The sequence below is a fragment of the Phyllobates terribilis genome, unplaced genomic scaffold (assembly GCF_046119375.1).
Source record: "Phyllobates terribilis strain yellow unplaced genomic scaffold, ASM4611937v1 Scaffold_7__3_contigs__length_470593459, whole genome shotgun sequence".
In the NCBI taxonomy this organism is placed as follows: domain Eukaryota; kingdom Metazoa; phylum Chordata; class Amphibia; order Anura; family Dendrobatidae; genus Phyllobates; species Phyllobates terribilis.
Window position 1 is genome coordinate 24,840,521 of NW_027362767.1, and position 27,870 is coordinate 24,868,390.

A 27,870-nucleotide genomic window follows, 5' to 3' on the forward strand; every position below is an offset into this window, starting at 1 on the left:
CGGAGAATAGATGAAGCACTTTATTGTGTGAGGAACGCGTCGGGTCTCATTCTATTTCGTTGGGTTTATTATTCTTCCGCTCAAAACTTCGATACCTAGATCTTTCCTGAAGATGGAGAGTAAGAATGGACGGTTTATTGTGATGTGTTGTGGGAGACTGAGCTTTCTTCGCTCAATGGTCATGTCGACAGCGGCTTCTGTTCCCTCCTCATCCATTACCAGCACGGCTTTATGCACAGCCTATAGAGGTTGAGAGCAGAAAAGTTATAAAACATAGATCATTTGTTCTTGTCTTGAGTCTTTAAGGGGGTGGGCAAATTAAGAACATTCCCTCCCGCAAGACCCCACAAGACCCCACTAGAATCAGCTGCAGTGAATTCAGGATGCAACTGACCCCTCCTTCAGCTGCTGCAGAAATGATGCTTAAATCTTTGGACAACTTATTTTAATAAAAAAATATTTTTTTGACAAATAATGTTGATAGGGGTGAACTAATTTGCATAATTTTCCCCATGGAGCATTGCCAATGTGCTTCCAGTCAGTCTCATTAAGGAGATTCAGTCCCTGAAAAATGATTCATTGCTCAAACCCAAATAAATTTTACCTCTGACACTTTTAACCTGGAGTCTCCCGTAATCCCGGACAGGTCGGCGTGGTCAGAAAATACATCTGTGATACCCATGGGTTCGAGTACATTCATAAGATCAAGTTTTTGAGAAATGGAAAATTTCGGAATTGATAGAATAATCTCTCTGTGCAAAAGGATAAAAGTCTCATTATGTCATAGAAATGTCTCTCTAAAATGTCCATGTTCACACTGCAATCATAAGTTCTTAATTGTGCCATCTAATATATATAATTGTCTTATCCCGTCTGTCTGTCTGTCTGTCTTTCCAGGAAATCCCTCGTCGCTGATTGGTCAGGCCGCGGCCAATCAGCGACGCGGGATTTCAGAACAAGATGGCGGCCGTTAGCAGCTCACCCTCACACGCTCAACCGCAGACGCTCACGCTCAGACGCTCACGCTCAGACGCTCACACTCTGACGCTCACGCTCTGACGCTCACGCTCTGACGATCACTCTCTGATGCTCACGCTCTGACGCTCACGCTCTGACGCTGACACTCTGACGCTCACGCTCAGATGCTCACGCTCACGTTCTGACACTCACGCTCTGACGCTCACGCTCACGCTCTGACGCTCACGCTCGGACGCTCACGCTCTGACGCTCACGCTCAGGCTCTGACGTTCACGCTCGGACGCTCACGCTCTGACGCTCACGCTCAGGCTCTGACGTTCACGCTCGGACGCAAACGCTCTGACGCTCACGCTCAGGCTCTGACGTTCACGCTCGGACGCTCACGCTCTGACGCTCACGCTCGGACGCTAACCCTCAGACGCTCACGCTCAGACGCTCACGCTCTGACGCTCACGCTCGGACGCTCACGCTCATGCTCTGACGCTCACGCTCTGACGCTCACGCTCTGACTCTCACGCTCTGACGCTCACGCTCTGACTCTCACGCTCTGACGCTCACACTCTGACGCTCACACTCAGGCTCTGACACTCACGCTCGGACGCTCACGCTCAGACGCTCACGCTCGGACGCTCACGCTCATGCTCTGACGCTCATGCTCAGACGCTCACGCTCTGACGCTCACAATCTGACGCTCATGCTCGGACGCTCACGCTCTGATGCTCACGCTCAGACGCTCACACTCTGACGCTAAAGCTCTGACGCTGATGCTCTGACGCTCACGCTCTGACGCTGACACTATGACGCTCATGCTCAGGCTTTGATGCTCACGCTCACGCTCTGACCCTTAGATGCTCACGCTCAGACGCTCACGCTCAGACGCTCACGCTCTGACGCTCACGCTCGGACGCTCACGCTCTGACGCTCACGCTCGGACGCTCACGCTCAGACGCTCACGCTCTGACGCTCACGCTCAGAACCTCACTCTCTGACACTCACGCTCTGACGCTGACACTCTGACGCTCACGCTCAGGCTCTGATGTTCACGCTCACGCTCTGACGCTCACACTCTGACGCTCACGCTCTGACGCTCACGCTCACGCTCTGACGCTCACGCTCGGATGCACACGCTCATGCTCTGACGCTCACGCTCTGACGCTCAGGCCCATGTTATGACGCTCATGCTCAGACGCTCACGCTCGGATGCTCACGCTCATGCTCTGACGCTCACTCTCGGACGCTCACGCTCACGCTCTGACGCTCACGCTCAGACGCTCACGCTCTGACGCTCATGCTCACTCTCTGAAGCTCACGCTCGGACGCTCATGCTCTGACGCTCATGCTCTGACGCTCACGCTCTGACGCTCACACTCAGACACTCACGCTCACGCTGTGACGCTCACGCTGTGACGCTCACGCTCAGGCTCTGACGCTCACGCTCTGACGCTCACGCTCGGACGCTCACGCTCATGCTCTGACGCTCATTCTCAGACGCTCACGCTCTGACACTCACGCTCTGACGCTCACGCTCTGACGCTCACGCTCAGGCTCTGACGCTCACGCTCGGACGCTCATGCTCAGACGCTCACGCTCACGCTCTCGCTCACGCTCTGACGCTCACGCTCAGGCTCTGATGCTCACGCTCATGCTCTGAAGCTCACGCTCGGACGCTCACGCTCTGATGCTCATGCTCACACTCTGACGCTCACTCTCGGACGCTCACGCTCAGAAGCTAACGCTCACGCTCTGACGCTCACGCTCTGACGCTCATGCTCACGCTCTGACGCTCACTCTCGGACACTCACGCTCTGACGCTCACGCTTTGATGCTCACCCTCGGACGCTCACGCTCGAACGCTCACGCTCTGACGCTCATGCTCGGAGGCTCACGCTCTGACGCTCAGGCTCGGATGTTCACGCTCAGGCGCTAATGCTCACGCTCTAACGCTCAGGCTCTGACGCTCACGCTCGGACGCTCACGCTCACGCTCTGACGCTCACGCTCGGACGCTCACGCTTTGATGCTCACCCTCGGACGCTCACGCTTTGATTCTCACCCTCGGACGCTTGCGCTCACGCTCGGATGCTCACGCTCTGACGCTCACGCTCGGACTGTCACACTCCGACGCTCACGCTTTGACGCTCACCCTCGGACGCTCACCCTCGGACGCTCACCCTCACCCGCTCACCCTCAGACACTCACCCTCACACGCTCACCCTCACACGCTCACATTCTCATACTCCCATGCTCACGCTCGGACGCTCACGCTCGGACGCTCACGCTCGGACGCTCACGCTCACACTCTGACGCTCATGCTCAGACGCTCACTCTCACGCTCTGACGCTCACGCTCTGACGCTCGCGTTCGGACGGTCACGCTCAGGCTCTGACGCTCATGCTCGGACACTCAGGCTAACGCTCTGACGCTCACGCTCGGACGCTCACGCTCTGACGCTCACGGTCACGCTCTGACGCTCACGCTCGGACGCTCACGCTTTGATGCTCACCCTCGGACGCTCACGCTTTGATTCTCACCCTCGGACGCTTGCGCTCACGCTCGGATGCTCACGCTCTGACGCTCACGCTCGGACTGTCACACTCCGACGCTCACGCTTTGACGCTCACCCTCGGACGCTCACCCTCGGACGCTCACCCTCACCCGCTCACCCTCAGACACTCACCCTCACACGCTCACCCTCACACGCTCACATTCTCATACTCCCATGCTCACGCTCTGACGCTCACGCTCTGACGCTCACGCTCGGACGCTCACGCTCACACTCTGACGCTCATGCTCAGACGCTCACGCTCACGCTCTGACGCTCACGCTCTGACGCTCGCGTTCGGACGGTCACGCTCAGGCTCTGACGCTCATGCTCGGACACTCAGGCTAACGCTCTGACGCTCACGCTCGGACGCTCACGCTCTGACGCTCACGGTCACGCTCTGACACTCACGCTCTGACGCTCTTGCTCAGACGCTCACGCTCAGACGCTCACGCTCAGACGCTCTGACGCTCACGCTCAGACGCTCTAACGCTCACGCTCTGACGCTCACGCTCTGACGCTCACACTCGGACGCTCACGCTCATGCTCTGACACTCATGCTCGGACGCTCAGACTCACGCTCTGACGCTCACGCTCTGACTCTCAGGCTCTGACTCTCACGCTCTGACGCTCACGCTCTGACTCTCAGGCTCTGACTCTCACGCTCTGACGCTCACGCTCACGCTCTGACGCTCCCGCTCTGACGCTCACACTCAGGCTCTGACGCTCATGCTCGGACGCTCACGCTCTGACGCTCATGCTCGGACGCTCACGATCAGATGCTCACGCTCGGACGCTCACGCTCATGCTCTGACGCTCACGCTCAGATGCTCATGCTCGGATGCTCACGCTCTGACGCTGACACTCTGACGCTCACGCTCTGGCTCTGATGCTCACGCTCACGCTTGGACGCTCACGCTCTGACGCTCACGCTGGGATGCTCACGCTCATGCTCTGACGCTCATTCTCAGACGCTCACGCTCTGACACTCACGCTCTGACGCTCACGCTCTGACGCTCATGCTCAGGCTCTGACGCTCACGCTCGGACGCTCATGCTCAGACGCTCACGCTCACGCTCTCGCTCACGCTCTGACGCTCACGCTCAGGCTCTGATGCTCACGCTCACGCTCTGAAGCTCACGCTCGGACGCTCACGCTCTGATGCTCATGCTCACACTCTGACGCTCACTCTCGGACGCTCACGCTCAGAAGCTAACGCTCACGCTCTGACGCTCACGCTCTGACGCTCATGCTCACGCTCTGACGCTCACTCTCGGACACTCACGCTCAGAAGCTAACGCTCACACTCTGACGCTCACGCTCTGACGCTCATGCTCACGCTCTGACGCTCACTCTCGGACACTCACGCTCTGACGCTCACGCTTTGATGCTCACCCTCGGACGCTCACGCTCACGCTCGAACGCTCACGCTCTGACGCTCATGCTCGGAGGCTCACGCTCTGACGCTCACGCTCGGATGTTCACGCTCAGGCGCTAATGCTCACGCTCTAACGCTCAGGCTCTGACGCTCACGCTCGGACGCTCACGCTCACGCTCTGACGCTCACGCTCGGACGCTCACGCTTTGATGCTCACCCTCGGACGCTCACGCTTTGATTCTCACCCTCGGACGCTTGCGCTCACGCTCGGATGCTCACGCTCTGACGCTCACGCTCGGACTGTCACACTCCGACGCTCACGCTTTGACGCTCACCCTCGGACGCTCACCCTCGGACGCTCACCCTCACCCGCTCACCCTCAGACACTCACCCTCACACGCTCACCCTCACACGCTCACATTCTCATACTCCCATGCTCACGCTCTGACGCTCACGCTCGGACGCTCACGCTCACACTCTGACGCTCATGCTCAGACGCTCACGCTCACGCTCTGACGCTCACGCTCTGACGCTCGCGTTCGGACGGTCACGCTCAGGCTCTGACGCTCATGCTCGGACACTCAGGCTAACGCTCTGACGCTCACGCTCGGACGCTCACGCTCTGACGCTCACGGTCACGCTCTGACACTCACGCTCTGACGCTCTTGCTCAGACGCTCACGCTCAGACGCTCTGACGCTCACGCTCAGACGCTCTAACGCTCACGCTCTGACGCTCACGCTCTGACGCTCACACTCGGACGCTCACGCTCATGCTCTGACACTCATGCTCGGACGCTCAGACTCACGCTCTGACGCTCACGCTCTGACTCTCAGGCTCTGACTCTCACGCTCTGACGCTCACGCTCTGACTCTCAGGCTCTGACTCTCACGCTCTGACGCTCACGCTCACGCTCTGACGCTCACGCTCTGACGCTCACACTCAGGCTCTGACGCTCATGCTCGGACGCTCACGCTCTGACGCTCATGCTCGGACGCTCACGATCAGATGCTCACGCTCGGACGCTCACGCTCATGCTCTGACGCTCACGCTCAGATGCTCATGCTCGGATGCTCACGCTCTGACACTCACGCTCTGACGCTGACACTCTGACGCTCACGCTCAGGCTCTGATGCTCACGCTCACGCTCTGACGCTCACGCTTGGACGCTCACGCTCTGACGCTCACGCTGGGATGCTCACGCTCATGCTCTGACGCTCATTCTCAGACGCTCACGCTCTGACACTCACGCTCTGACGCTCACGCTATGACGCTCATGCTCAGGCTCTGACGCTCACGCTCGGACGCTCATGCTCAGACGCTCACGCTCACGCTCTCGCTCACGCTCTGACGCTCACGCTCAGGCTCTGATGCTCACGCTCACGCTCTGAAGCTCACGCTCGGACGCTCACGCTCTGATGCTCATGCTCACACTCTGACGCTCACTCTCGGACGCTCACGCTCAGAAGCTAACGCTCACGCTCTGACGCTCACGCTCTGACGCTCATGCTCACGCTCTGACGCTCACTCTCGGACACTCACGCTCTGACGCTCACGCTTTGATGCTCACCCTCGGACGCTCACACTCACGCTCGAAGGCTCACGCTCTGACGCTCATGCTCGGAGGCACACGCTCTGACGCTCACGCTCGGACGTTCACGCTCTGACGCTAATGCTCACGCTCTAACGCTCAGGCTCTGACGCTCACGCTCGGACGCTCACGCTCACGCTCTGACGCTCACGCTCGGACGCTCACGCTTTGATGCTCACCCTCGGACGCTCACGCTTTGATTCTCACCCTCGGACGCTTGCGCTCACGCTCGGATGCTCACGCTCTGACGCTCACGCTCGGACTGTCACACTCCGACGCTCACGCTTTGACGCTCACCCTCGGACGCTCACCCTCGGACGCTCACCCTCACCCGCTCACCCTCAGACACTCACCCTCACACGCTCACCCTCACACGCTCACATTCTCATACTCCCATGCTCACGCTCTGACGCTCACGCTCTGACGCTCACGCTCGGACGCTCACGCTCACACTCTGACGCTCATGCTCAGACGCTCACGCTCACGCTCTGACGCTCACGCTCTGACGCTCGCGTTCGGACGGTCACTCTCAGGCTCTGACGCTCATGCTCGGACACTCAGGCTAACGCTCTGACGCTCACGCTCGGACGCTCACGCTCTGACGCTCACGGTCACGCTCTGACACTCACGTTCTGACGCTCTTGCTCAGACGCTCACGCTCAGACGCTCACGCTCAGACGCTCTGACGCTCACGCTCAGACGCTCTAACGCTCACGCTCTGACGCTCACGCTCTGACGCTCACACTCGGACGCTCACGTTCATGCTCTGACACTCATGCTCGGACGCTCAGACTCATGCTCTGACGCTCACGCTCTGACTCTCAGGCTCTGACTCTCACGCTCTGACGCTCATGCTCTGACTCTCAAGCACTGACTCTCACGCTCTGACGCTCACGCTCTGACGTTCACGCTCTGACGCTCACACTCAGGCTCTGACGCTCATGCTCGGACGCTCACGCTCTGACGCACACGCTCGGACGCTCACGATCAGATGCTCACGCTCGGACGCTCACGCTCATGCTCTGACGCTCACGCTCAGATGCTCATGCTCGGATGCTCACGCTCTGACACTCACGCTCTGACGCTGACACTCTGACGCTCACGCTCAGGCTCTGATGCTCACGCTCACGCTCTGACGCTCACGCTTGGACGCTCACGCTCTGACGCTCACGCTGGGATGCTCACGCTCAGACGCTCATGCTCACGCTCTGACGCTCACGCTCGGATGCTCACGCTCATGCTCTGACGCTCACGCTCGGACGCTCACGCTCTGACGCTCATGCTCACGCTCTGACGCTCACGCTCGGATGCTCACGCTCATGCTCTGACGCTCACGCTCAGACGCTCTTGCTCTGACGCTCACGCTCTGACGCTCACGCTCTGACGCTGACACTATGACCCTCACGCTCAGGCTCTGATGATCACGCTCACGCTCTGACGCTCACGCTCGGACGCTCACGCTCGAACGCTCACGCTCTGATGCTCACGCTCGGACGTTCACGCTCTGACGCTCACGCTCAGTCGCTCACACTCTGACGCTCACGCTCTGACGCTGACACTATGATGCTCACGCTCAGGCTCTGATGCTCACGCTCTGACGCTCACGCTCTGACGCTCACGCTTGGACGCTCACGCTCTGACGCTCACGCTTGGACGCTCACCCTCAGACGCTCACGCTCTGACACTCACGCTCTGACGCTCACGCTCTGACGCTCACGCTCGGACGCTCACGCTCTGACGCTCGTGCTCTGACTCTCAAGCACTGACTCTCACGCTCTGACGCTCACGCTCTGACGTTCACGCTCTGACGCTCACACTCAGGCTCTGACGCTCATGCTCGGACGCTCACGCTCTGACGCTCACGCTCGGACGCTCACGATCAGATGCTCACGCTCGGACGCTCACGCTCATGCTCTGACGCTCACGCTCAGATGCTCATGCTCGGATGCTCACGCTCTGACACTCACGCTCTGACGCTGACACTCTGACGCTCACGCTCAGGCTCTGATGCTCACGCTCTGACGCTCACGCTTGGACGCTCACGCTCGGACGCTCACGCTGTGACGCTCACGCTCAGACGCTCACACTCTGACGCTCACGCTCTGACACTGACACTCTGATGCTCACGCTCACGCTCTGACGCTCACGCTCGGACGCTCACGCTCTGACGCTCACGCTCAGACGCTCACACTCGGACGCTCACGCTCTGACGCTGACACTATGACGCTCACGCTCAGGCTCTGATGCTCACGCTCACGCTCTGATGCTCACGCTCATGCTCTGATGCTCACGCTCTGACGCTCACGCTTGGACGCTCACCCTCAGACGCTCATGCTCACGCTCTGACGCTCACGCTCTGACGCTCCCGCTCATGCTCTGACGCTCACGCTCGGACGCTCACGCTCTGACGCTCATGCTCACGCTCTGACGCTCACGCTCGGATGCTCACGCTCGGATGCTCACGCTCATGCTCTGACGCTCACGCTCAGACGCTCTCGCTCTGACGCTCACGCTCTGACGCTCACGCTCTGACGCTGACACTATGACCCTCACGCTCAGGCTCTGATGATCACGCTCACGCACTGACGCTCACGCTCGGACGCTCACGCTCGAACGCTCACGCTCTGATGCTCACGCTCGGACGCTCACGCTCTGACGCTCACGCTCAGTCGCTCACACTCTGACGCTCACGCTCTGACGCTGACACTATGATGCTCACGCTCAGGCTCTGATGCTCACGCTCTGACGCTCACGCTCTGACGCTCACGCTTGGACGCTCACGCTTGGACGCTCACGCTCTGACGCTCACGCTTGGACGCTCACCCTCAGACGCTCACGCTCTGACACTCACGCTCTGACGCTCACGCTCTGACGCTCACGCTCGGACGCTCACGCTCTGACGCTCGTGCTCTGACTCTCAAGCACTGACTCTCACGCTCTGACGCTCACGCTCTGACGTTCACGCTCTGACGCTCACACTCAGGCTCTGACGCTCATGCTCGGACGCTCACGCTCTGACGCTCACGCTCGGACGCTCACGATCAGATGCTCACGCTCGGACGCTCACGCTCATGCTCTGACGCTCACGCTCAGATGCTCATGCTCGGATGCTCACGCTCTGACACTCACGCTCTGACGCTGACACTCTGACGCTCACGCTCAGGCTCTGATGCTCACGCTCTGACGCTCACGCTTGGACGCTCACGCTCTGACGCTCACGCTGGGATGCTCACGCTCAGACGCTCTGAAGCTCACGCTCTGACGCTCACGCTCTGACGCTCACGCTCGGACGCTCACGCTCTGACGCTCACACTCAGGCTCTGACGCTCACTTTTGGACGCTCACGCTCTGACGCTTACACTCAGGCTCTGACGCTCACGCTCTGACGCTCACACTCAGGCTCTGACGCTCACGCTCTGACGCTCACGTTCACGCTCGGACGCTCACGCTCTGACTCTCACGCTCACGCTCAGACGCTCACGCTCATGCTCGGACGCTCACGCTCGGACGCTCACGCTCTGACGCTCACGCTCGGACGCACACGCTCTGACGCTCACGCTCTAACGTTCACGCTCGGACGCTCATGCTCTGACGCTCACGCTCTGACGCTCATGCTCGGACGCTCACGCTGTGACGCTCACGCTCAGACGCTCACACTCTGACGCTCACGCTCTGACATTGACACTCTGATGCTCACGCTCACGCTCTGACGCTCACGCTCGGACGCTCACGCTCTGACGCTCACGCTCAGACGCTCACACTCGGACGCTCACGCTCTGACGCTGACACTATGACGCTCACGCTCAGGCTCTGATGCTCACGCTCACGCTCTGATGCTCACGCTCATGCTCTGATGCTCACGCTCTGACGCTCACGCTTGGACGCTCACCCTCAGACGCTCATGCTCACGCTCTGACGCTCACGCTCGGATGCTCACGCTCATGCTCTGATGCTCACGCTCGGACGCTCACGCTCTGATGCTCATGCTCACGCTCTGACGCTCACGCTCGGATGCTCACGCTCATGCTCTGACGCTCACGCTCAGACGCTCTCGCTCTGACGCTCACGCTCTGACGCTCACGCTCTGACGCTGACACTATGACCCTCACGCTCAGGCTCTGATGATCACGCTCACGCTCGGACGCTCACGCTCGAACGCTCACGCTCTGATGCTCACGCTCGGATGCTCACGCTCTGACGCTCACGCTCAGTCGCTCACACTCTGACGCTCACGTTCTGACGCTGACACTATGATGCTCACGCTCAGGCTCTGATGCTCACGCTCTGACGCTCACGCTTGGACGCTCACGCTCTGACGCTCACGCTTGGACGCTCACCCTCAGACGCTCACGCTCTGACGCTCACGCTCTGATGCTCACGCTCGGACGCTCACGCTCTGACGCTCGTGCTCACCCTCTGACGCTCACGCTCGGAAGCTCACGCTCTGACACTCACACTCAGGCGCTCACCCTCAGACGCTCACGCTCGGATGCTCACGCTCGGACGCTCACGCTCAGACGCTCACGCTCGGATGCTCACGCTCTGACACTCAAGCTCTGATGCTGATACTCTGACGCTCACGCTCAGGCTCTGATGCTCATGCTCACGCTCTGATGCTCACGCTCTGACGCTCACGCTTGGACGCTCACGCTCTGACGCTCACGCTGGGATGCTCATGCTCAGACGCTCTGAAGCTCACGCTCGGACGCTCACGCTCTGACGCTCACGCTCGGACGCTCACGCTCTGACGCTCACATTCAGGCTCTGACGCTCACGCTCTGACGCTCACGTTCACGCTCGGACGCTCATGCTCTGACTCTCACGCTCTGACGGTCACGCTCACGCTCTGACGCTCACGCTCTGACGCTCATGCTCACGCTCTGACGCTCACTCTCGGACGCTCACGCTCATGCTCACGCTCTGACGCTCACGCTTGGAGGCTCACGCTCTGACGCTCACGCTCGGACGTTCACGCTCAGACGCTAACGCTCACGCTCTGACGCTCAGGCTCTGACGCTCACGCTCACGCTCGGACGCTCACGCTCACGCTCAGACGCTCACGCTCGGACGCTCACGCTTTGATGCTCACCCTCGGACGCTCACGCTTTGATGCTCACCCTCGGACGCTTGCGCTCACGCTCGGATGCTCTCGCTCTGACGCTCACGCTCGGACTCTCACACTCCGACGCTCACGCTTTGACGCTCACCCTCGGACGCTCACCCTCGGACACTCACCCTCACCCGCTCACCCTCAGACACTCACCCTCACACGCTCACCCTCACACGCTCACATTCTCATGCTCCCACGCTCACTCTCTGACGCTCACGCTTTGACGCTCACGCTCGGACGCTCACGCTCACACTCTGACGCTCACGCTCTGATGCTCGCGTTCGGACGGTCACGCTCAGGCTCTGACGCTCATGCTCGGACGCTCAGGCTAATGCTCTGACGCTCACGCTCGGACGCTCACGCTCTGACGCTCACAGTCACGCTCTGACACTCACGCTCTGACGCTCTTGCTCAGACGCTCACGCTCAGACGCTCTGACGCTCACGCTCAGACGCTCTGACGCTCACGCTCTGACGCTCTGACGCTCACGCTCAGACGCTCTGACGCTCACGCTCTGACGCTCACACTCGGACGCTCACGCTCATGCTCTGACGCTCACACTCTGACGCTCAGGCTCAGGCTCTGGCGCTCACGCTCACGCTCTGACGCTCACACTCGGATGCTCTTGCTCATGCTCTGACGCTCACACTCTGACGCTCAGGCTCAGGCTCTGGCGCTCACGCTCTGAAGCTCACGCTCGGACGCTCACGCTCAGACGCTCACGCTCACGCTCGGACGCTCACGCTCTGACGCTCACGCTTTGATGCTCACCCTCGGACACTCACTCTCGGTCGCTCACGCTCGGACGCTCACGCTTTGACGCTCACGCTTTGACGCTCACGCTCGGAGGCTCACGCTCTGACGCTCACGCTCGGACGCTCACGCTCGGACGCTCATGCTCAGACGCTAACGCTCACGCTCTGACGCTCAGACTCTGACGCTCACGCTCACGCTCTGACGCTCATGCTCGGACGCTCACGCTCTGACACTCACGCTCTGACGCTCACGCTCGGACGCTCAGACTCTGACGCTCACGCTCACGCTCTGACGCTCATGCTCGGACGCTCACGCTCTGACACTCACGCTCTGACGCTCACGCTCGGACGCTCACGCTCAGACGCTCACGTTCAGACGCTCACGCTTTGACGCTCACCCTCGGACGCTCACCCTCACACGCTCACCCTCACACGCTCACCCTCACTCGCTGACATTCTCATGCTCCCACGTTCACGCTCTGACGCTTACGCTCTGACGCTCACGCTCTGATGCTCACGCTCAGACGCTTACGCTCACACTCTGACGCTAACGCTCAGACTCTCACGCTCACGCTCTGACGCGCAAGCTCTAACACTCGCGCTCGGACGGTCACGCTCTGAAGCTCACGCTCTGACGCTCACGCTCAGGCTCTGACACTCATGCTCGGACGCTCAGGCTAACGCTCTGACGCTCACGCTCGGACGCTCACGCTATGACGCTCACGGTCACGCTCTGACACTCACGCTCTGACGCTCTTGCTCAGACGCTCTGACGCTCACGCTCTGACGCTCACGCTCAGGCTCTGACTCGCACGCTCAGACGCTCACGCTCTGACGCTCACGCTCGGACGCTCATGCTCAGACACTCACGCTCAGAAACTCACGCTCATGCTCTGACGCTCACGCTCGGACGATCACGCTCACGCTCGGACGCTCACGCTCGGACGCTCACGCTCAGACGCTCACGCTCTGACGCTCACGCTCAGACACTCATGCTTTGATGCTCACTCTCGGACGCTCACCCTCGGATGCTCACCCTCACCCGCTCACCCTCAGACGGTCACCCTCAGACGCTCACCCTCAGATGCTCACCCTCAGACGCTCACCCTCACACGCTCACCCTCACATGCTCACCTTCTCATGCTCACATTCTCACACTCCCACGCTCACTCTCACATGCTCCCATGCTCACCCTCACACGCTCACCCTGTTCTAGCCGGTCATCTCCCGGCTGCTCGCAGCAGAAGTACCCCGACCGGCAGCCTCGCTCCCCGGTCCTCCAAAATTCATTAGGGGCCCCGGGGGGATACATTTGGCAGTTAATTTAAAGTAGTGCACAACCCATTTAAACACTGCTTCGCTGGTCGGACGCATACATATTCTAGAATACCCGATGCTTTAGAATCGGGCCACCATCTAGTTACAGTAATAACAGGCTAATTATCATCTGCAAAAACCATACCGAGCAACTAACCTTCACCAGGATGAATAGCAATACCAGGCAAAGCTTGTAGATAGCAGAAGTGTGAGTGCAGCTCTGAGGTATAATATAGGATGTAACTCAGGATCAGTAATGTAATGTATGTACACAGTGACTGCACCAGCAGAAGAGTGAGTGCAGCTCTGGAGTATAATACAGAATGTAACTCAGGATCAGTAATGTAATGTATATATACAGTGACTGCACCAGCAGAATAGTGAGTGCAACTCTGGAGTATAATACAGGATGTGACTCAGGATCAATAATGTAATGTATGTACACAGTGACTGCACAAGCAGAATAATGAGTGCAGCTCTGGAGTATAATAAAGGAAGTAACTCAGGATCAGTACAGGATCAGTAATGTAATGTATGTACACAGTGACTGCACCTGCAGAATTGTGAGTGCAGCTCTGGAGTATAATACAGAATGTAACTCAGGATCAGTAATGTAATTATGTACACAGTGACTGCACAAGCAGAATAGTGAGTGCAGCTCTGGAGTATAATACAGAATGTAACTCAGGATCAGTAATGTAATGTATGTACACAGTGACTGCACCAGCAGAATAGTGAGTGCAGCTCTGGAGTATAATACAGGATGTAACTCAGGATCAGTAATGTAATGTATGTACACTGTGACTGCACCAGCAGAATAGTGAGTACAGCTCTGGAGTATAATACAGGATATAACTCAGGATCAGTACAGGATCAGTAATGTAATGTATGTACACAGTGACTGCACCAGCAGAATAGTGAGTGCAGCTCTGGGGTATAATACCGGATATAACTCAGGATCAGTAATGTATGTACACAGTGACTCCACCAGCAGAATAGTGAGGGCAGCTCTGGAGTATAATACCGGATGTAACTCAGGATCAGTAATGTAATGTATGTACACAGTGACTACACCAGCAGAATAGTGAGTGCAGCTCTGGAGTATAATACATGATGTAACTCAGGATCAGTACATGATCAGTAATATAATGTTTGTACACAGTGACTGCACCAGCAGAATAGTGAGCGCAACTCTGGAGTTTAATACAGGATGTATCTCAGGATCAGTACAGGATCAGTAATATAATGTATGTACACAGTGACTGCACCAGCAGAATAGTGAGTGCAGCTCTGGAGTATAATACAGGATGTAACTCAGGATCAGTAATGTAATGTATGTACACTGTGACTGCTCCAGCAGAATAGTGAGTGCAGCTCTGGGGTATAATACAGGATGTAACGCAGGATCAGTAATGTAATGTATGTACATAGTGACTGCACCAGCAGAATAGTGAGTGCAGCTCTGGAGAATTTTATGTGGTCAGTTCTATACATAGTGAACGTGTATAATGAAATCCTATAGTCTTTCGTCCTTTGTTACCTTGATTTCAATGCGTTGTTCCATGTGTCATCTGTCATATTCTGAAAAGCTTTTTCAGAATCATGCAGTTTCCCTTTATCTGGTAACATAAATATTGCCGTGATGTTTCCTTTGTAGGGGACCTCGACCACTGTGCATTCAGCCTCAGAAATATAACCCGTGATATATTCTCCTTGTCTGGTCATCATCGGCACCTTCACTACGGTGTTCTCATCCACATGGAAGTCCTCTTCTCTGGTATGATCTACATTGAACGCGTCTACCCAGGATCCTACAAGAAATCCCATCAGTATTTCACTTATTACTTATTTAGCATTTGTTACATTTTTGCAGTTTTTGAACTTTTTGATCTTCCAAAGTTTTCATTCTTTCTCTATTTGTTTCATGGTGATGTGAAACCTGTTGCTTTTCTTTACAAATCAGTAACTCCATCCTTACATTTCTTTATTGGGGAATGTCAGGCTCTAGAAAATTGATACTTTTCCTTTATATTAGGTCATTAAATCTGATCATCAAGGGTCTCACTCCCTGCTCCATCCAGTCCTTTGGAAGTGCATTGAGCTGTAAGGTGTATTACTGCTAAAAGGGAAAAAAAAAAAAACCTCTTTAAATCTTCTTCCTTAGCGAGTGTGAACGGAGTGTACCTACAAACGGAAGTAAGTGTGTGACTTGTTGTTCAGTGAAGAAGTATTTGGGAATCCTGCAGAAAATACCTGTGTGAATTGCTGTGAGTTGCTGCATTGTGACCTGCTCAGTGCTTTTCTATTTGTTTAGTTTTATTGGGCTTTTTAAAACCTATTTTCTCTCTACAGTTTTACAGTCTCTTATTTTACTACCTGTGTATTTAAGGGTTAACTACATTGTACTTAAATCCTGAGGTGTAACTATGCTCACAAGAGGTTAATTAAGGGTGAGGGGTCATAATTAAGGGTTTACAAGGGGCAGCTAGTTGGGGCATCCAGTTCTTTAGAAGTGCATTGAGCTGTAGGGTGCATTACTGCTAAAGGGGAAAAAAAAATAAACTGTTTAAATCTTCTCCAGGGGAGGAGTCCTGAGGAGATAATTTGCATATTCCCACTGCATTTTGGGGTAAGTGAAGAGTCTCCGCGAGCTCAAAGAACACTGGATTTTGGCTGTTGGAGCTGAAAAGAGGACATCGGTAAACCGCACGCCTACCGGCGCGCGCATTTTGAAGCTTTTTTTTTAAGCTTTTTTCACTGTTTTCAGAACATTAACAATAAGAACATGGAAGAGTCCAGGAGCCATTTGGTGAGCTGCATATCCTGCTACATGTTCACAGACTTGCCAGTGGAAAAGCCAAACTTCACATGCCAGAAATGCAAACTTGTGTCCCTGTTGGAGGAAAAGTTGCGAAATCTAGAAGAGAGGTTAACTACCTTGAAAATCATTAAGGAAGGTGAAGAGTTCTTAGACAGAGCAGAATTATCTCTTCATGATTCAGAAAGAGAAGAAATTCGAACTGCACCTGACGAAACAGAGGAATGGAAGCCTGTGACCCACAGAAGCAGGAGGATCGAGAGGCAGTCAGCACCCATACTGCTCAGGAACCAGTACCAGGCTCTCACGCAGGAGAACCATGAAGAAATACAGCAAAATAAGACTTTGCCAGCAATGAATAACCTTGTAAGCCCTCAGAATCCTCCTGGATGGAGAAAGAAGAATGTTGTGAAGAAAAAACGGAGAGTGGTGGTCATGGGGGATTCCCTGTTAAGAGGAACAGAGGCCGCTATCTGCAGACCAGACATAACCTCAAGAGAAATGTGCTGTCTTCCAGGAGCAAAAATTAAAGATGTGTCTGACAGGATATCAAGACTCTTCAGACCTACAGATCACTACCCATTCCTGCTAATACATGTGGGGACAAATGACACCGCAGGAAAGGAGCTGGAAACCATCTGCAGTGACTTTGAAGACTTAGGCAAGAAAGTGAAAGAATTGGGAGCGCAGGTGGTCTTCTCATCCATCCTCCCAGTGGATGGCCATGGAACAATGAGGTGGAATAAGATTCTACAGGTGAACAACTGGCTACGTCGATGGTGCCGTCAACAAGGATTTGGATTTCTGGATCACGGAATGAATTACCTATACGATGGACTACTTGCTAGAGATGGGGTGCACCTTACGAAGACTGGAAAACATGTATTTGGAAGTCGCCTTGCTACACTCATCAGAAGAGCTTTAAACTAGAACAATGTGGGAAGGGAAGCAAAAGGCCAGAAAAAGCCATACAGCTGACAAATACTATTGAGATCTCTGCTACTGGAAGTGGAAAAGAAGAACAAAGACAAAAAAATCTAAATAATAAAAATATGGGAGGAAAAGAAACCAATCACAAACTAAAATGTTTTTATACAAATGCACAAAGCATGGGCAACAAACAAGGAGAATTGGAACTACTAATGCAGGAAAAGGAATATGATGTCATTGGAATCACTGAAACTTGGTGGGACGATACACATGATTGGAATAAAAGGCTAAAAGGATACAACTTATATGCAAGAAACAGACTTGATAAACGAGGAGGAGGTGTTGCATTGTATGTTAGAAAAGCGTATATCTGCACAGAGATTGAAGCTTCAGAGACTGGGAGTTCTGTGGAAACTGTTTGGGTAAGAATACAAGGAGAGAACAACGGAAAGGACACCATTGTAGGCATTTACTACAGGCCACCTGGGCAAGCTGAAGATATGGATGAACTCTTTATGTATCAAATGACCAAGTTCTCCAAAAAATATGACGTAGTGGTCATGGGAGATTTCAACTATCCAGACATTTGTTGGGAATCTCTCTCAAGTAAAACTAACAGGTCAAGCAAATTCTTATCCTCTCTTGCTGACAACTTTATCTTCCAAAAGGTAGGGGAGAAAACAAGGGGATCTGCTACTTTGGATCTAATCCTTATAAACAGGGAGGAAATGGTTGAGGAGGTAAAGGTGGCTGGGACCCTAGGAGGCAGCGATCATGCTATTATAGAATTTTGGATAACTAGAGGAGGAAGACATGTGAAGACTCAAACTTCAAGGTTAGATTTTAGAAAGGCAGATTTTAAGAGACTCAGAAAGAGAATAGGAGGGATCCAATGGGTGGATGTCCTTAAGGACAAAAATGTCCAGGAAGGATGGGAAATTTTTAAAAATGAGATTCTCAAAGCACAATCGTTAACAATCCCGAAAAGTAGGAAGAATGGGAAGCATTTAAGGAAACCAGGATGGATGAACACAGAACTTAAACACATGCTAAAAAGAAAGAAAGAAATGTTTATTAAATGGAAAGAGGGAGGCATATCTAAAGAAGATTATAATGCAGTCTGCAGATCCTGTAGGGCACATATCAGGTTAGCTAAAGCTGACAATGAATTAAGGCTTGCAAGAGATGTCAAAAGCAATAAAAAAGGATTTTGGGGGTATGTCAAAGGTAAAAGAAAAGTCAAATATGCTATAGGATTTTTACAGGAAGAAAATGGAGAAATGGTAAGAGAGGATGTTGAGAAGGCCGAACTTTTTAATTCCTATTTTGCATCTGTTTTCTCTCAGAAAGAAAATGTAACAACAACTGATCTTCACTGTCCTTTTAAAGGAATAGAGGAATCCAAGTTATCTGTAAACAGAAAGATTGTGAGGGAATATTTAGCTAACATAAATGAGTTCAAGTCTCCAGGTCCAGATGAATTACATCCCAGAGTACTGAAGGAGATCGTAGAAGAAATTTTAGAACCACTCTCCATAATCTTTGAAAATTCTTGGAGAACAGGAGAAGTCCCAGAAGACTGGAGAAGAGCAAATGTTGTTCCTATCTTCAAAAAGGGGAAGAAGGTGGACCCAGGAAACTATAGGCCGGTGAGTCTGACTTCTATACCAGGAAAGATCTTTGAACAAATTATTAAACAACATGTATGTAAGTACATGGATAAGAATTAAGTGATTAACCAGAGTCAGCATGGGTTTGTAACTAACAAGTCATGTCAGACTAACTTAATTTCCTTCTATGACAGAATCACTGACTGGGTGGATCAGGGAAATGCTGTAGATATAGTATATCTTGACTTCAGCAAAGCATTTGACAAAGTATCTCACACCATCCTTATTGAAAAAATGACCAAGTATGCAATGGACCAGGCAACTGTTAGGTGGATTCATAACTGGCTTAGTGATCGGACTCAAAGGGTGGTTGTAAATGGCTGCACATCCAGCTGGATGAATGTCTCAAGTGGGGTACCACAGGGCTCCGTCCTGGGACCTGTATTGTTCAACATCTTTATCAATGATTTAGATGAAGGAATTGAGGGTAAACTGATTAAATTTGCTGATGACACAAAGCTAGGAGGGATAGCTAATACTAGAGAAGAGAGAGAGAGGATTCAAAAAGACCTAAATAAACTGGAGCAGTGGGCAGCAACCAACAGAATTGTTTTTAACAGGGAAAAATGCAAAGTACTACATCTGGGCAATAAAAATGAAAAAAGCATATACAGAATGGGAGGAATAGAGCTAAGCAACAGTACATGTGAAAAAGACTTAGGTATACTAATAGATCATAGACTGAACATGAGTCAACAGTGTGATGCAGCAGCAAAAAAGGCAAATACAATTCTGGGATGTATTAACAGAAGCATACAGTCTAGATCACGTGAAGTCATTATCGGTCTTTACTATTCTTTGGTCAGACCTCATCTGGAATACTGTGTACAGTTTTGGGCACCACATTTTAAAAAAGACATAGACAAACTGGAGCAAGTTCAGAGAAGAGCGACCAGAATGGTGACTGGTCTGCAAACCATGTCCTATGAGGAACGGTTGCAGGATTTGGGAATGTTTAGCTTGCAAAAAAGAAGACTGAGAGGAGACTTAATAGCTGTCTACAAATATGTCAAGGACTGTCACATTGTAGAAGGATCATCTTTATTCTCATTTGCACAAGGAAAGACTAGAAGCAATGGGATGAAACTAAATGGGAGGAGACACAGATTAGATATTAGAAAAAACGTTTTGACAGTTAGGGTGATTAATGAGTGGAACAGGCTGCCACGAGAGGTGGTGAGTTCCCCTTCAATGGACGTCTTCAAACAGAGGCTGGACAGACATCTGTCTGAGATGATCTAGTGAATCCTGCTTTGAGCAGGGGGTTGGACCAGATGACCCAGGAGGTCCATTCCAACTCTACCATTCTATGATTCTTCCTTAGCGAGTGTGAATGAGCTGAGTGTGACTGGAGCATAAGTGCAAACAGAAGTAAGTGTGTGTCTTGTTTTTCAGTGATTTGGATTCAGGGAGTTTGGAAGGGAGGAATTTGGACTGAATTGCTGTCTGTATTTTATTAATTCTTTACATTTCTTTTTACTTAACATTTGTGTCTAGTGCAATCCCCATTAGGAAATGAGCTCCATTATTGACAATGATATCCAGTGTACATCTTGCCACATGTATGCAATCCTTGAACAGCTGGTCATGTGTGCATACTGCTGTGCGAGAGGTGTGCACGTTGTGCGTTTGGAAGCCCAGGTACTGGATCTAAATGAGCAGCTGGCAACACTGAGATCCATTGACAATATAGAAAGGAGTCTGCTGCTCAGTGAGCTGCTGCTCACTGGGGTAGATGTGGGGGAGGGTGGTAGTATGGAGCTGCAGGACAGTGAGGCAGCTAGCTGGGTGACAGTTAGAAGGGGGGTAGAGGGAAGAGTGCCAGGGAGGCTAGTCCTGATCTGGCACACCCCAATAAGTTTGCAAAGTTGGCAGATGACGGGGGTGTCAGTACAGGGGTAGTACTGCTGCAGCAAGGCATGTCCTCTGAATGCCGGAGGAGTGTCAGCTCCAGTAAGGGGGGAAATAGGAGAGCAGGGCAGGCCAGGCAGGTGCTGGTAGTGAGGGACTCAATTATTTGGGGAACAGTTAGGGCAATCTGTCACAAAGACAGGGATCATCAAACAGTGTGCTGCCTACCTGGCCCTCGAGTCTGGCACATCGCTGATCGGGTTGACAGATTACTGGGAGGGGCTGGTGAGGACCCAGCGATCATGGTGCACATTGGCACAAATGACAAAGCTAGAGGAAGGTGGAAGGTCCTTAAAGATGATTTCAGGGAATTAGGCTGCAAGCTTGAAACAAGGACCTCGAAGGTGGTATTCTCCGAAATACTGCCTGTACCACGCCAGAGAGGCAATGGAAGATTAGGGAGATAAATAAGTGGCTCAGGAACTGGTGTAGGACGGAGGGGTTTGGGTTCCAGGAGAACTGGGCCGACTTCTCAGTTGGCTACAGATTCTATGCTAGGGACGGACTGCACCTCAATGGGGAGGGCTCAGCTGTGCTGGGGGAGAAAATGGCTAGAAGGTTGGAGGAGTGTTTAAACTAGGGATTGGGGGGTATTCATTTTATAGGTGGGGAAGATAGTGTAGATAGTGACCTGGGCTCAAATAAATAAATTGGGGGTGGGGTTAGAACAGTCAATATAGTAAGAAGGAATAGAGGTACAGAGAGATACATAAAATGCATGTACACTAATGCCAGAAGCCTCACCAACAAAATGGAGGAATTAGAATTAATATTGTTGGAAAATAATTATGACACGGTGGGGATATCTGAGACATGGCTGATCGAGAGCCATGACTGGGCAGTTAATTTGCAGGGCTATAGTCTGTTCAGAAATGACCGTACAAACAAGCGAGGGGGGGTGTTTATATGTAAAATCATCCTTAAAACCTGTCTTGCGTGAGAATATATGTGAATCTAATGAAAATGTAGAGTCCCTGTGGGTGGAGATAAGGGGAGGGGAAAAAAAAAAATTACTGATAGGGGTTTGTTATAAGTCTCCAAAAATAATAGAAGCAGCGGAGAATATCCTCATAAAGCAAATAGATGAAGCAGAGACTCAAGGAGAAGTCATTATTATGGGGGACTTCAACTACGCTGAAATACATTGGGGGACAGAAACCTGTAGTTCAAGCAAAGGTAATAGGTTTTTGACAACTATGAGAGACAATTACCTTTCACAACTGGTTCAGGACCCAACAAGAAGGGGGGCACTGCTAGACCTAATATTAACCAACAGGCCAGATCGCATATCAAATATACGAGTTGGGGGTCACTTGGGTAATAGTGATCACAAAATAATACGTTTTCATGTATCCTTTAATAAGATGTGTAGTAGAGGGGTTACAAGGACACTAAACTTCAGGAAGGCAAATTTCCAACGGTTGAGAGATGATCTTAGTGCAATAAACTGGGACGATATCCTGAGACATAAAACTACACAAAGCAAATGGGAGACATTTATTAGAATCCTGAATAGGACCTGTGCACAATATATACCCTATGGGAATAAACATGCTAGAAATAGGAGGAAACCACTATGGCTAAATAGAGCTGTAAAGGTCGCAATCAGTGACAAAAAGAAAGCATTTAGAGAACTAAAGCAAGTAGGTAGTGATGAGGCATTAAATAAATACAGAAAATTAAATAAATTCTGTAAAAACCAAATCAAGGCAGCAAAGATTGAGACAGTAAATCACTGGGCAAAACCGTCACTGAAAAAGACCTGGGTGTATTGGTGGACGACAAGCTTACGTTTGGTGGCCAGTGTCAGGCAGCTGCTGCAAAGGCAAATCAAATAATGGGATGCATTAAAAGAGGCATAGATGCTCATGAGGAGAACATAATTTTACCAGTATACAAGTCACTAGTGCGACCACACTTAGAATACTGTGTACAGTTCTGGTCTCTGGTGTATAAGAAAGACATAGCTGAACTAGAGCAGGTGCAGAGAAGAGCAAACAAGGTTATTAGAGGACTGGGGGGTCTGCAATACCAAGACAGGTTATTAAACTTGGGGTTATTTACTGTGGAAAAAAGAAGGCTTAGGGGTGTTCTTATTACTATGTACAAGTATATGAGGGGACAGTACAAAGACCTTTCTACTGATCTTTTTACTCTGAGGCCAGAGACGGGGACAAGGGGGCATCTTCTACATCTGGAGGAAAAAAGGTTTAATCATAATCACAGACGCGGATTCTTTACTGTAAGAGCAGTGAGACTACGGAACTCTCTGCCGCATGATGTTGTAATGAGTGATTCACTACTAAAATTTAAGAAGGGCCTGAATGCCTTTCTTGAAAAGTATAATATTACAGGTTATATATACTAGATTCCTTGATAGGGCTTTGATCCAGGGAACTAGTCTGATTGCCTTATGGAATCAGGGAGGATTTTTTTCCCCAATGTGGAGCTTAGAGTTTGCCACGTGTTTTTTTTTTGCCTTCCTCTGGATCAACATGTTTGGCTATGGGTTGAACTAGATGGACTTAGTCTTCCTTCAACCTTAAAAACTATGTTACTATGTTATTGTTTACCAGGCACAGTCCTGTACATTTAGTAGTGACTGTGCTCGATCCAACAGCTCAATCACTTGATTAGGACTGATCTCAGGCACCAGGAACAGTCACTACCAAATATCCAGGACCATGACTGGTAAACAAAAAAGGAACGCAACACTCAAAAGAGCAACTTGGCCTCTTTCATTTAGCTGGTGAAGGTGAAGAGAATTCAACCCCCATAAAACCTCTTTCATGAGGAAGAGCCCAATAGAAAATAAAAACATTCTACGTTCTCTTGTGTACTTTGTGCTGCATATGGAGTCCTGCTATGGTTTTTAGGGGAAATAGGGGCTTCCCCCTCTCTTGAGTCCCATAGCAGCCATATTTGATATATTCACTACCTAAAATCAATTAATAATAGCTTTGCTCCTTACCCTTGAAGGATATTGCGCTGACGATAATCAGAGCCGTCAGCGGATCCAGATTGTCTAAGAGATCTTTAATATTCCCATTGGTTTTCTTCTCCACATGACTATTCATTTGTTTTTTGGCTTCTGGTTCTTCGTGGAAGTCGGTGGCGATGGCTTCCAATTGGTAGAATTTCTTGGTGTTGTCTCCGAACTTTCCTTCAAGATTCAACTTGTTATCAATGAAGAGCGCGCTGACGCAGTCTAGCTTTTGTCTACCTTCTGGTTGGTTCATGATCTTTAGAAGCTTCTGGAAGCCTTTGTGGATCGTTTCCTCTGAGATCGATGATGTGTTGAAACCAAATCCTTCATGGATCTGACTGAGGGTCTTGGACTTGGCACCAAGTGAGAGTAAAGAAAATGCTATTGCGATACAAATTGGAGAGGAGAAAAAGTTGTCATCGGGGTGAGCGTCAGCCATTGTGTAGTAGAACTTTAAGGTAAACTTGAGGTTTGCTCTGGATATCGGGAGCAAAGCTTCTGCTTCATTGTTGTCGTGGTGGCTATGGTGGTCATGGTCATCATCATGTGGTCCTCCATGGTGACCACACACAAGTGCACTAAGCAGAGCTTGGCTGAAGCACAGGAAGACAAAAAGCTTCATTTTTCTCTGAAACAGACATATTATTAATTCATCATAAGTATGTGAACCCCTATATTTTTCATTAATTATATTCAGGGCTTTTTGTATAGCTTGGTGAACAAAGCTCCTGCTGTATTAAGGTCTTTATGGCTGCCCAAAATAATGCAGTAAAAAATAATGAAAACATGGTATGTACCCCACAAAAAATGTACTCGTCAGTCAAAAAACAAGCCCACACGTGTCTATAGATGTAAAAATAAAAAAAGTTATGCGTCTCAGAAAAAGGAGATACAGACAAATTTATTTTGTTATTCTTTGATTTTTTTTTAACAATTTTTTTTCACCAGTTTTTGTTCTTTTATTCTCGTTGCTCCTCTGAGTATGCCATTTTTTCTTTTATTAAAATCCACCATATGGGTCCAGAGATGTGGCTTTTTATTGAATGCTGATTTCTATGTTTTTTACCAAATGGGCGTGACTCATTACATTTTTTTCTGGGGGAGTGTCTTGAGCTGCTCTGCATAATTTCCCTGTGAGCACCGCCCTCTTGATAAAGACCATAAAAATTAGCACTAAATTAAAAGACACATATCTTTGGAAACATGTCGGATTTTATAAAAAAATAAAAAAAATGTGATATTCAGGGAAGCAGCAGGAATTATATCGGATAAGAACCTGCTTCCTTCTGACCTGGTGACGCGTCCTCTTTAAATTAAAAGGCCTTTTTCTTACTGCACGCTAAATGTTGTAAATACAAACATCCTCAAAAAAACTGTGCTGTAATGTCTCTAGTGCATGTGACCACTGCAGCCAATCACTAGGTTTAGCAACTTTATTGGCTGCTGCAGAGAATAAATACTAAAGATCAGAGCATGATGGAAAGGAATTCCTGGGCCAAGGGAAGGTGACTATTAGTGTATTTATTAATTTCCACATGTGTGAGCCTTTAAAAGAAAGACAAAAGTATTAAAAGACAACTCCTTTAAGTTTTAATGACTGAATGGAATCGCACCATATTATATTGTTACATTTTATAATTGTTTTCTTGTTTTCTGCTTGTACACATGTAGCATTTTGTATCAATGTGATTGTTCACTTCTATGTTCATTTTTCACTTACAAAATAATAAAGAATATATTAAAAAATACCAATGTGGATAAGAAATACCAAGGAGAAAATATCTGGAAGAAGATCAGCTCACTAAAACACAGAGAACAAAAGTGATGGAAGGTCCAAGAAGAAACAATACAAAGAGAAGGCAAAAGATTCAACAGCAGAGAGGAAAGACAACAGCAACTTCTCAAAGTAGAGAGAAGATTAGAAAGAAGAAAATGGAAGAAAAGGAGAAAAAGATTAAGATGAAAAGCAATAAGGAGGAGGATAAATAGAAAAGAAAATTAGGAATAGGAGAGAAAGTCAAGAAGAAGAAGAATTGGGGAATGCAAGATAAAGGAAGAGAAAAATAAATGGAGGAGAAGAAAGGAAGGTAAGGAAGAATAAGAGCAATGAGATGAATGAGAAGTAGAAGAAAAGAAAGAAAATAAGTAGAAGGAGTTAATGGAAGTAAAAAAGTAAAAGATCAGAGAGCAAAGAAGAATAATGAGGAGAAAGAGAATTAGGAAGATGAAAGACAAAATGGAAAAAGAAATGGAAATAAGAAGGAAAACACAAAGAGAAGAGGAAAATCAAAAATAAAACAAGGGGAGAAAAGGGAAGATGAAATGGAAAAGGAAAAAGAGAGAGAGAAGAAGGACAACAAGCAGGAATATTAGAAGAGATGAAAATTAAAAATAGAAGAAGGAAAATAAGAGGAAGAAATGTGAATAAATAAAAAGAAGAACAATTGGAAGAAGAATGAAAAAGAAGGAGGTGGGGAAAGAAAAGAAAGAAAACACAGTAAGATAAGACAAAAAGATAAGTCAAAATATGAAGCTGGGAAGAGCAATGAGGAGAAGAATAAGAAGCAGGAAATGAAAAGGACAAATAAAAGGAAATACAGGAGAAAAATGGACAAGAAAAAGAGGAAAGAGGAAATATGCAATAGAGAAAATGAACATAAAAGAGGGCAAGAAAAAAGGACAAATAGAAATAGGTAAAGAAGGAAAAGAAGAAAAGTAGGAGGAAACACAAAGTAGACGAAAAGTAAGAGGAGAATAAATGAGAAAGAAAGAAAAACAAGAAGGAGAAGGATATAAAAAGAAGAGGAAATTCAGGAATCAGACACAAAGAAGAATAAAGAAAAGAGAAGTAGAAATAGAAAATAAAGTTACTAGGATGGAAAAGAAAGAAAGAAAGTGGAGGAGTGCGATGTTCTGCCAATAATAGCTATTCTTATGTCGGCATAAAACGTCTGATCATAATGTTTGTTTGTCAAGTGATCGCAGACATGTTTACAGGGGCCAATAATTGGGAATGAGCATCGGTAAGATTATCGCATAGTCTCTCCATTAGTCTCAAATATGCCTTCTGTTTTATCAGAGCCTCAGGACGCTGTCCTTTATCGCTCCCATACTTTACACTTAAGCTTTGCTTGTTTAGATAAAATACAAGAAGTCACCACGAGGAGAGATTATTTGAATTATAGCATGGACAGAAGACTAGGTAGAAATTATAGATGTAATACTCACCAGCAGCTTGTGGAGCTCTCCGGGATGAGTGGAGTTATAAAGCCACCTCTCCCAGTATGTATATAGGTATATTTACTCTTGTACTTTGGCAATGCTGAAGTTCTTCCAATTAGATTGCAGCAACCTTTCTCCTGTATCCTTAATTCAACTGATTAAACAGTGATGCAACAGTGAGGCCAGCTCTGCCCAAAACTGTGGGGTGGAAAAATTACAAAATCTTTAAACAATGTCTTCTGCTTTAGGTGACTGTTCAGAATAAGCTGTCATGTTTTAGTAAGGAATAACACTACCTCTGGTCATTAAATCACTTGTGTTCTGCAGTTTTAACCGGTTTCCCAGGCGCTATCCAAAATTTTCACCTGTCTCTTACCTAGAAGGAGCGGACTAGATGCTATAATATCTCTCATGTATCCTAAACCCAGACATGAGGGATTCCTGCTATTCTGTCACTATGTAGCACATGCTCAGAAGCATGGAGGATATTATAAGCCAATACTGAGCTGTGCAGCTCAGAATCCATCTCTGGATAAGATAACACACTTACTAGAAAGCAGTGGCAAAAGCATGAAGGTCATTTTATAGCAAAACTGATCAGGGTAGCTTTGAATTTTTCTTTTGGATCATTAAGCAACAGCAACATGGAGGACATTATACAGCA

General features: G+C 50.1%; 1 protein-coding gene across 1 annotated transcript; it reads right to left on the reverse strand.

The window, feature by feature from the left end:
- Positions 1 to 6: 6 nt before the first annotated feature.
- Positions 7 to 27,369, reverse strand: LOC141153487 (alpha-1-antitrypsin-like protein GS55-MS). The gene is made up of 5 exons (XM_073638320.1): positions 27,213 to 27,369; positions 23,970 to 24,612; positions 15,210 to 15,480; positions 605 to 752; positions 7 to 240 (listed from the first exon to the last, which is right to left on the reverse strand). The coding sequence occupies exons 2-5, from the start codon at positions 24,604 to 24,606 to the stop codon at positions 52 to 54; spliced, it is 1,245 nt and encodes a 414-aa protein (XP_073494421.1). The 5' UTR covers positions 24,607 to 24,612; positions 27,213 to 27,369; the 3' UTR covers positions 7 to 51.
- Between the last annotated feature and the right edge of the window lie 501 nt (positions 27,370 to 27,870).